The sequence below is a fragment of the Betta splendens genome, chromosome 1, assembly GCF_900634795.4.
Source record: "Betta splendens chromosome 1, fBetSpl5.4, whole genome shotgun sequence".
In the NCBI taxonomy this organism is placed as follows: Eukaryota; Metazoa; Chordata; class Actinopteri; order Anabantiformes; family Osphronemidae; genus Betta; species Betta splendens.
The window spans coordinates 6949131-6959766 of record NC_040881.3 but is presented as its reverse complement, the minus strand read 5'-3'; the positions used below and the strand labels follow the sequence as shown (position 1 = coordinate 6959766).

General features: G+C 41.1%; 2 protein-coding genes across 8 annotated transcripts; one reads left to right on the top strand and one right to left on the bottom strand.

Annotated features, from left to right (window-relative positions):
• Positions 1 to 1404: 1404 nt before the first annotated feature.
• On the bottom strand, positions 1405 to 7152 carry anp32b (acidic (leucine-rich) nuclear phosphoprotein 32 family, member B). Of its 6 annotated transcripts, none has more exons than XM_029151775.3 (7): positions 4924 to 7152; positions 4140 to 4289; positions 3907 to 4029; positions 3472 to 3664; positions 3207 to 3307; positions 3035 to 3107; positions 1405 to 2086 (listed from the first exon to the last, which is right to left on the bottom strand). In XM_029151775.3, exons 1-7 carry the CDS (start codon positions 4990 to 4992, stop codon positions 2007 to 2009), a joined length of 789 nt encoding a protein of 262 aa, XP_029007608.1. In that variant the 5' UTR covers positions 4993 to 7152; the 3' UTR covers positions 1405 to 2006. The 6 variants fall into 6 exon arrangements, with proteins under 6 accessions (XP_029007608.1, XP_029007585.1, XP_029007600.1 ...); XM_029151752.3 differs by having other exon boundaries at positions 3189 to 3307; positions 4924 to 7150; XM_029151767.3 differs by having other exon boundaries at positions 1405 to 2089; positions 4924 to 7149.
• Positions 7153 to 8607: 1455 nt separating this feature from the next.
• Positions 8608 to 10567, top strand: hemgn (hemogen). Of its 2 annotated transcripts, none has more exons than XM_029151720.1 (5): positions 8608 to 8662; positions 8773 to 8844; positions 9048 to 9126; positions 9507 to 10027; positions 10151 to 10567. In XM_029151720.1, exons 1-5 carry the CDS (start codon positions 8623 to 8625, stop codon positions 10255 to 10257), a joined length of 819 nt encoding a protein of 272 aa, XP_029007553.1. In that variant the 5' UTR covers positions 8608 to 8622; the 3' UTR covers positions 10258 to 10567. The 2 variants fall into 2 exon arrangements, with proteins under 2 accessions (XP_029007553.1, XP_029007543.1); XM_029151710.1 differs by having other exon boundaries at positions 9048 to 9138.
• The last annotated feature ends 69 nt before the right edge of the window (positions 10568 to 10636 follow it).

Below are 10636 nucleotides of genomic sequence, written 5' to 3'. Positions count from 1 at the left end.
CAAACTGTAACATAGCACTGGAAAACAGTAGGTCGGTCCACGCTAATGAACTGCAACAATATAATAAAGCTTGACTACAAATTAACACCCCACCATCTTTCTAATGGTGTGCGAACACTCCCATGCTGGAGCGTTGCCTGTTCTTCCCATTTTGCCGACACTGAATGCAGCATAGCTTTGAACTAATCTGTTTCTGTGGCAACGTTCACACCTGCTGACCGGTGGCACAGACAAAAACATGATATTAATGCTCTATCCTTAGAAGAACCTCCCTAATACATTTTTCTTTGCATATTTTGCTGTTTGTAAACGTTATTTCTTTTATGTGGAGCAGATACATGTTTATCTGCCATTAGTTAAATCTAAGCCATAGAGTCAGAGAGCTTTCTTCTCATACACGCGAAGCCTCTGATTGTACCTGATTAAACAAAGATGCAAATTATTGGTTATTTGTAGCTTTTAATTAGAGGATGATTTGTGTTTTTTACACGACTATACTGATTTTTAGTTTGCTTCTTGTGGTTCCGCTTTGGGAGTATATGCACAGACTAATGAGACCATGTGGAGCAGATCTGGAGGCATCCAGGCCACATAATATATTTTATCCCCAAAAAAACTCCTTCAGATGATTTTTAGCTAAAAGCATTAGATCTATAAGCAGATGTGTGCCTACGTCAGTCATTGTCCTTTAAAGATTATTGGAGGGGGGGATTATTTCTCACAGTAGTCCTAATCGTCAGGCTTATGTCTGAGCTGACGTGCGTGATTCATGTGGAATTTGAAAGACATGGGTGTTTCGCCTGATAGTATGGCCCTGATAAAAACAAACTGCTTATAAATGCATTATGGGAAATGTAGGCCTGACCCAAACAAGGGACCAACATTCAGGATATATTGGCCTTAACTTCATTGATTGTTATCATACTGCAAATCGTGTTTTTGTGAAACCTCTGACTTCATTCAAGTGCAATAATAAATGGACTCCTTATGCTGATGAAAGACTGAATTTTTTGCACATTTGCTTATGTTTGGGAAAAATTGCACTTATTGTCTGACAGTCAACTCACTGGCTCAACATTATCCACACACTTCCGTTCTTTTGACAGCACATCACCAGGTGTCAAACATTTTAGCCACACTTTTTACATGAACTGAGTGACTCATGCGTTTTACAAATGCATCATGTCAGTGTTGTGGTACAGTAACTACTGCATTACTGTTCACATGTTGAATCCAGATTAACTTGTAAAATTCAAACTTGCCTTTTATGCTTAGGAAGCCTCTTCTGTGTATGGTTATACCCAGTTACAATCAGAAGTAGACACAACTACAGGCGAGTATGAAACCAATGAAACCCCTGATGATAACTTTGGGATTCAAGAAAAAGCAAGACAGAAACGCACAAAATGTTAACATTTTATTTACAAAGTTGTTTTTTGTCATACAGAAAGTAAAAATGTAGCTACAACCTTGATTTGTGCAACAGGCAGCCACCCTAAAAACCATGGCTCGCTGGTTGCACAGCTGCTATAGCAATAATTTTATTGGGAAAAATAAGGAACAGGAAAACAAAAAGACAAAAAAAAAATGAGAAATAACCCAACAACAAAAAAAATTCATCCAACAAAATATTAAAAGCACAGACCCAAAACTAGATACCAGTCCCAAAGTCCTCACACAGGAATACACAAAGAGGGGTCGGTCGACAGTGAAACTGTGGAATGCTGAGTGGTGGGCTGCCTGAGAACCTTGGGGGGCCGTGGGGTGGAGGGCGCTGGGTGGCTCTCAGTTCCGTAGGGGAGAAAAAAGGGGGGGGTTGGGATGGGGGGCAGCTCCACTCGGCCCACCCATCCGGTACTGTCTTGCCCCATTAATAGAGCTCAGGGCTGGGGGGGAGGGGGAGTTTGACATGGACTACAAAGGCGGTGCAAGTTGTAGGAGGGCGGATGTTCGGTTTTGTGGTGGAGAAAAGGTAACTCGGTAGGCTCTCATTTTCAGTTTTGCTTCTAATCGTCGTCTTCGTCGTCGTCATCCTCATCTTCATCATCATGGGCTCGCTTTCTCTTCTCGCCTCTGCCGGTCTCCGCTTCTGACGGGAAAAACAAAATGATTAAAGTTGACCACAACATATGCAACTTACAAACGACTTGACCTTTGGAAGGTTGCAGTTATTGTACTGTTAATTGACTGACATCCCTTGACTTCCAACTTCATCATCTACACAACAATAGCATTTTCTGATTCACATCCCTCAAAATATGTTTACTTCCTAAACATTTAGCAACACCTACATCCAAAATGGGGATTCATGTTTTAATAACCATAAACTGCTGACTCAGCATTATTCAGTAGATCCTTTGGTGGGTTGTTAGGAAGGATGTTTGAACAGTTCAGAATGATCACTCATGTTTTGCTGCCCCTTCATGTTATAATGTTACAGGATTAGCAGCTCAAAATAAACATGGACAAAAGCAGCACCAATAATTTTTAGAGAAGTCAGAGCGAAATACTTCCATCTTATGGTTTAAGTTATGTTTGTAACAAATTGTGGCTTATTTATTTACTAACAGTAAGTAATGAATATATAACCATCAGCAGATATTTATTTATAGTTTTTATAGTCTATTTGCTGGAATTAATGTGTCTTGTTGCTAAACAACACCTTTTTTTTTATTCTCGCACATTTTCTATTTCTCACTTTTTTTTTCTAGCTGCTTTAACAATTAAATTTCCCCATCAGTAATGTTTACCATTATCCTTATTAATTAAATCTGCACCTGAGACTAATAAAATAGAGACTAAAAACAATAAACCTTTATTTTTATATTTTTATGCATACCAAAACTAGCTAACTAGACTAGTTTCCATTTTTTACTTTGTTAAAATTCTAATTCTAAAACACAATCAAATTGAGCATTTGCATTTAAAATGAGCACTCACAAGCCCCTAAGTGAAAGTGCATTTTCAAACTGCTATTTTACTTAGCCCCGGTGTTAATGGTTTAATAATTACTCTTTAGAAAGTTGATACATACCATCTTCATCCTCGTCCTCATCCTCATCATCGTCCTCTTCATCTACTTCTCCACCCTGTCCAAAATCTTCCTCCTGAACAAAATGATTCAGTTAAGAAAACAGTTCGTTATTAGAACTTCAGTAAATCCCACGCTTTTAGAAAAAAGTGTTTACCTCATCTTCTCCGCTGACCTCATCATCATCATCTTCTCCTTCTACCTCCTCTTCATCTTCCTCATCCTCTTCATCAAAGTCCTCTTCCTCTCCATCCTCATCTTCTTCCTCCTCTCCCTCTGCAACAGACATAAATGAATAAGACCATATTAAAATATGTATTAAACGGGGACCATGACATGATATGATAATGAACACAACCCGATCATGATATCAGATAATCTGGGCTAAAACACACCAACAAAAAGCTTCATCACTAAGATAGTCCAAGAGGGACCCATACCTTCATCTTCATCATCATCTACACCATCACCATCCACCTCGCCATCGGAGTCAGAGGCCTCCCTGTCCTCGATGTCATAGCCATCCAGGTAGGTGAGCTGGGGCAGCAGCTTGAACACACTCTCTCTGTAGTCATTCAGGTTTGTCACTTCACAGTTGAACAAGTCCAAACTCTTCAGGTTATCCAGCTTTTTCTGTTGATCAAAGACAGTCTCTGTAAGTCCTGATGAACATTTATACTGAATAAGGTAGATATTAATTGAACTATACAGGACAGCCTTGAGTACCATGTGATCCTGTCTAACTATGCTGGGTTAACAAGAGATACGGGAACAGACAAAGGGCATGTCTGCATGTCCATTTACTTTGTATGTGATGTATTGTGATCTATTTAAGATGTATGCATTTGGCTTCTAGCAAATCGCCTAACACATACCAATGGTTCCAACGTGCTGATGTCTTTCAATTTGTTGCCACTCAAGTTTAGATGTGTGAGGTTGGGAAGTTTCTCTGCTAAAACATCAAGGCCACCACTGATTCTGTTGTCGCTCAACTCCAGCTGAAACACAACAGAGGGGAAGGCGATTATGATAACGCAGCTGACACTCATTATCATGGAGGAGTAAAAGTGAAGCTGACATTTCAACTTTTACAAGAATATATTTTTACCTTTTTAAGTTTTCCTAGTTTGGGCAGATTGGAGACGGTGATTAAGCCAACATTTATCAAACTGAGGAACTCCAGGTTGACAAACTCAGCTGTGAGGCCTTCGATTTTCCCTTCAACAGATCGACAGTTGTCAAGGACAAGTTCTCGTACCTGAAATATAGAAAAATATTGTAGATTAACAGTGTAATGGAATCAGACAAACTAGTCTTACTGCTAAATTATACTTTCAATTTATCATGTAATCATGTATGGGTGGGGTTTCTTAATAAATTTTAATTTATACAGAACAAATAAATCAGTATATTCAACGTCATTCAACAGGGGATGTTTTATTTGTGTAAAGTAATTTATTTTGCAGTTGCTTTAAAATGTTGGAAAAACAAGTCAGAAGGCGGGGTTAACTTTAAGACTGTTAACACCGGTTGCGCAATTCATTGCTGGACAAACACGTTGCGAAAAAAAAAAAAAGTTGTTAAACATCACGATTTGTCAAGTTAAAACCGCACAATGGGCACAGCGTGGCCGCCCGAAAACACTCTGCGCCAGCGTGCGCCTCGTTTATCGTCAGGCGACACTTGTGAATTTGTTTGAGACGAGGCTGCCCCGGCCCGCCGATGCTCCAACTAATGACAAACGCAATGATTTCTGCGGCTAGCTCGCTACATGCTAGCCACAGCCGCTGCTAAACGCTGCCGTGCAGGAAGAGCAGCAGCTAGAGGTCCGCGTGCCGCCATTAGCCAGCGGAAAGGACTGCGAATACACCCCTAGTAAAGTAAAGACTCGCTTTCGTCCATAAACCAGCTTTCACGGGGGGAACTGGAGTATTCCTCGTCGTCGGGCGAACCGCCGACATTGACAGTCTGTTACAGGGCGCTACGTCGTTTTCAGGTCGAAGGAAATATATTGAGAACGGAAATTTAGTAGAAACAAAGATGGAGACTGTTCCTCTCTCCCAGACCTTCAAAGACGACAGAATGACAACATGGCGCTTCCTGAGACACAGTATGCAGTTCTCCGAACACTCCAATGGCGAAAACTGCAGTGTGTAAAGAGTAATTATCGCTACTTACACATTTACCTATACTAGGTGTTCAATGTGAAATGTTTTTTTTTCCATGCATGAGCCGAGAGGAAGAGCCGAGCGTCGAGTTTTTGGCTGCCCACGCATGAAGCGCGGCGTACGGGTGTCCGTGTCGTTGATGCGGGCTGGCTCGGCTCCTGGAGCCGCTAGTCCGCGAATCGACCCGTTTAGTAGCAAATAACGTTTGTGAGCTTTAGCGGATAATTCCATTAATTATGAGACGCTTTAAAGCGCAGAACTGGGTACATTTTTATTGTCTTTGCCCGCTGTAGCGACTGGGGTAATATGGCGGGAACAAAAAAAAAACACCAAGTTAGCGATCGGGATGATTTCTACCAGGTTTTCATTAAACTCCCAAACAACATTTAAAGTTAGAGCAGCGCGGGTGTCGGGGTGTGAAACGCGAACGTGGCTACTGGACAAGTGTGCGGCTAATTTTAAGGCACCAACAGCTGCACACTCCCTTTAAAAACTTCCAGCAGCTCAAACATGGCTCCAAACGCACCACGGTAAGAGCAATAAGAGGCTGTTGGCTGTAGCTAGCGGGGACGCGAGCCGCGGAGGCTGGAGTAACCGTGGCTTGATGTATGGATCAACCAAGTAGCCAAGTGCTTTTTTTGTTGTCGCTGCTCAACCGCCCCCACTAATACTGTGATCTACGCACATTTCCATCGCAGCTTCGTTTACACGTTACAAAACTCGTCCAGCACGAACGCCTAAGTTGTAAAGTGCATCCGTGCCGATATTAAAATAAAAGAGAGCAGTTTAGCAGTTATGCTAGCAGCAAACATGGCTTCCACAAGGTCTGTGTAGAATGTACCGCTCTGTGGATGCCAAACGCGGCACCGGAGTCGCATTCGCCCGTGTTCTCCCCCTAAAAAGAAGTTTGTTAATTGTGGCACCACGGTGGAGTCGAGCCGAACCGTGTGTGCACCGCTGACCGGGGAGGCTGCGAAACGGTTAAAGCACTGCAATAATGCCAACAAGCAGGGGACCGCCGTCTGAAAAGTAACGATTCAATAGAGCTTTTCTCATTTCGTTGTCCTTATACGCCCATTGCCGAGCACGTTGGATGGTCAAGCCTTGCTGTGCGAGTGTTTTTCAGCCGGTTATAAATGAGAAACATTCTCTAAAGCCCATGTGGTCACCATTACGTTAGCCACACAGGTCACTCGCAAAGCAGAAAAAGTAGCAGGCTAGCTAGCAAAGGCTAGCCAGAAAACTAAGGGTTGGTTTTAAAAAGCACGACTCACATCAGACGGTGTCCGGTTTCTTAGCTCCAAGTGGATCCTCTTTTTCATGTCCATCCTGCCCTGTGAAAGTTAAACTTTTCTCTCTCGGGTTTTGCTGGGATCTTCAGTCCAAAGGCGAGAGATGCCCTAATGGAGGGAGAATATAGGACTGTATAATGAACTGAGCCAACGCTAAGTTAGTCGGAGAGAGGAGACAACCATGGAGGGAAACGGGACTGAAACAAAATATATGCTCAACAGCGCCATCTGCGTCCAGAAACGCCCATCGCCCGTAGAAAGGCATTGCAGTCACCAAACATGACGCTGCCCCCGAAACGCTGCTATGGTGCAATTACTTCTGCAAGTCCTGCACGATGTTTAATGAAAACTAGAGCTTTTTGCCTCTATATGTATTGTTGTTTACTCGAGAATGCATAATATATGTAAACATGTAGGTCTTCATTTAAATAGGTTATTCTCTGTCCAGCTTAATAAATGTTTACAGTATGAAAACATGCAGTCTTCATTTACTGGTTTTAATCCACATCCACTGTGTTAGAGGACTCAAAACTTGACTACTCAGAAATCCTGTTTTGAATATTGTTGAAAAAATTGTTGACAACCAAACCAAATTTGTTTTTCTGTCCAGATAATGAACTCATTGTAATGCTGGTATTAAATAAACTCAAATAAAGACTTGATGCTGTACTGTTAATTCATGAATGCCAGATTCTTTACGTGGTTTGGACACATCTCTCAAAAGGAGGGGGAATATTTGGTTTGCAGTAAAGAGAGCATTGTATATGCATTTGGGCTTCAGGGCTACACCACCAAACCTCCACCCCCTTTACTTCCTGAGACACTGGAGCCCTGAAGTAGAAGTATGAGTATTCACATAGGCAATGATGTGCTGGGGTGTTATGAATTGGTTTTAAAGTTAATAGTAGTTAGTGGTTCCAATAGTAGTGTGTGTGCATATATATAGATATAGATATGTGTGTGTGTACATATGAGAGATCCACTGCCTAATCTATTTGTAATTTAAATTTAGGAATCAGTGCTTGGTAGTTGAGAGCGCACACCAGAAGATGGCATTGTAATGTCTAACATTCTTAGGAGTTTCTTTCACATCACAGGTGTTTACATAAAGTAGGTGACATAGTTTTATGAGGTTTGTTGTAATTTTCACATTTCTAACAATGACAGGCTAACTGAGCAGGTGGAGGAAAAAACTAATATTAAAAATGCAGGTGATTTACTCAGATGTTCAGAGTTTGAGTGTATCACTCTGTTTGGTTTAAATTTTCTAATGGAAGAATTTGCTGTCAGCCTGTGAATCCCTAAAATGACACATGTCATAACATAACACGTGGCCTTACAATACAAGCATTTATTCAAAAGTTTTGTCTCAGGAAACAAACTAGGTAAAGGTGCATATTTTTACTAAAGCCGTTTTCACCAGATTTAATTGTGAAACAAGGACCACATGAACCAGACAGTTACTTAGATACACCTACACTTTACAAACTTTGATCCTTTAGTTCGATGGTAGAGGCTCCATTACAAGTAAGTAAAGTAGTAAGTGAGTAAATTCAACAAGGTCCCCTCACATTTCTTCAACAGTGCTAAAGGCAACTGGCAGTTGAGTGTTATTTACTCTCCAGCACAGCTTCTTTCTCCAAATGGCTCAAACACACACAGCAGAGCTCAATGTGTTGTGAGAAGATTGAGAACACACCCCAACTGAGCAGCTCCCCATATGTGAGATAAGATGGGTACGCCCCCACTTAAGATGAAGGGTGAGTTTCTTGCTCACTTTCTGGCCATTTGAGGGTTTTCCAGTGTGATCGTCTGGCTAGAGAACTTTCAAGCACACTTGATTTGAAAAATTTGATATTTAAAATTGATACGTCTTCTAATGCTTATTTAAGTAGAAAGCAGCATTTAAGCTAATGGGATACTGCATTATCAAGATATTATCTGACTATATTAAGCAATTTAGTCATTTAAACATCATCCAAATTTAGCAAAACATGTGCCCATACTTTAGTTTAGCAAGTGTTCTTCCATTACTACCTACAAACTGTATTTGATTGCTATCGCACACTAAACACACGCAAGTTGCTCTAGTCTCTGTCAGTGAAGTGCCAACTCCTCCAGCTTTACAAATATGATAAGGCCAAAGTTGCAAGAACTCTCCCAGCGCTGTGGTAATGGTTAACCAGATAATTCACTTAGGGGTGGGAATAGAAAACAGAAGTTATTCTGTCTTCTTTTCTGTACTTGCCCGCCTTCAATGACTTGAATTCATTCATTGTAGAAGTCACAATGGAGGAGACGTTGCAACAAGGGAAAAAAGACATGGAATATGAAAATCCAAACGATGACCAAGGTATGATTTTCCATTGTCTTGTCTTGAAATTAAGTTCTTAAATATTTAATCTCAAGACAGTTGAGTAAGCTAGATGTGTTTTTTAATCCACATCTAAACAGCAAGACGAGCAAGCACAAGTTTCCCCCATCAACAAGTTGTGATCAGTCTTTGCCTGTATTATGTACTTGAATTTATGAATATTTGGCAATTCTGTATTAAAGGTGGGATCCGTCGCAGACTGAGGGACCGGAATCTGCTCAGGAAGAGAAAGGCTGAAGCTGAGGAAAAGGAAACTAACCAGTGGGTTTTTGGGTAAATGTATTGAAAAGTGCATTAGATGTTAGTGGAGCAGTCTATGTTCATTTGCAGCAGGCACATTTCGCTTATTAATAATCCCTACATTAATCCAAAGGTGTTATACGTACCTTTTTAAATAAAGGTTGTCATTCGGGTACTTTTACACTGTTCTTGAGTGTGTGGTTAGTTATTATCACCTCTCTTGAAGCTTATCATTCTTTTGGTTTATATTGAATATTGGGCAAGAGGAAACCAAAGGTTGCTCTGTTTTTTCTATTGACTTCTCAGATCCAGGTCAAGGACTTTGTACTATTAGCTTTGCAAACGTATCACCCAGAGCTGTGTCAATGTCCACTGTTGTTGAGCTTGATCTACTCATTCAGGGTGGAGAGCCAGAGGAAAAGATCAAGGGCTGACGAGGAGGGTGGCACAAAGAAAAGAGGGAGGCCTCGGAAAAATGAAGCCCTGGCGGAGGTGTCTGTCATTCAGGCAGAGGCAGCAGACGTACAGGAGGCTCCCGCGGTCATGGTGGTGCCTGAACCTGTAGCGGTCACTCCAGCCCAAACATCAGGCCCTTCTCAACCAGCACTTGTCCTTACTTCACCTGCTCCAGTGCCAGTGCTTGGACGAGTCCAAAGCCTTGTGATTGCTCCTACTACTTCTCCAAATCCACTTCCATCTGTGGTTTTACCTTCAATTCCTGCTTCATCTCCTGCAAAAAGTGTAGACACAGCTCTAGGTTCAGCAGCAGATGCTGGTCCAGCTGCAGCTCCTGCTCCTCCACTGGTGGAGACTCTCTACACAGAGTCTCAGGGCAAGGAGAGCCTTGAGCAAGTCCTAGTTGAGGACTTGGGCCCAGATGAGGAGGAAGACTCTCCATCACAAGACAAAGGAGCTGATAAAGGTACATATGGAAACAACAACACCAGAAACTATCCTGATTGGAGAGCTCTGAGCTCTGTTTATAGTTTTGTTTAAATATGATTTTTCTTTTAATATGAACTATTATTTTTGTCTGTTTTTTTAGATTTGGGCGAGACACCACTCATCAGCTTACCTGAAAAAAGCCAAATCTTTTCAGTTCCAGGTTTGTCCTCTCCGCCTCCATCACAAGGATATCTCCCAGGAAATTAATGCCAATGTTTCTCTTCCTCACAAACTGCTCTGTATCCATTCTGTCCTAGTTTGTACCTGATTTGGTGTTTGGTTAATGCATGAATTCAAACCAAACCTTTAAGCTTATTTATTCTTGGTTTGTGTGTCTCTACGAAGTTAATAAAATCTATTTTGTACTTTCCATTTAGCTGAAAAAAGAAGCTTAAGTTTATTTAAAAGTAAATATATAAATCATGGATAATGTTTTTTTTTTTAAATTATGGCTGTATCTGATCAAATTTTGTAAAAAGTTGTTTTTCATCGAATAAAATACACAGCTTACACTTTTCATGGTATCTCTTCTGCTGACTAATTTAATTTTACTACTGAACAACCACATACTGTACATGCATTCGAC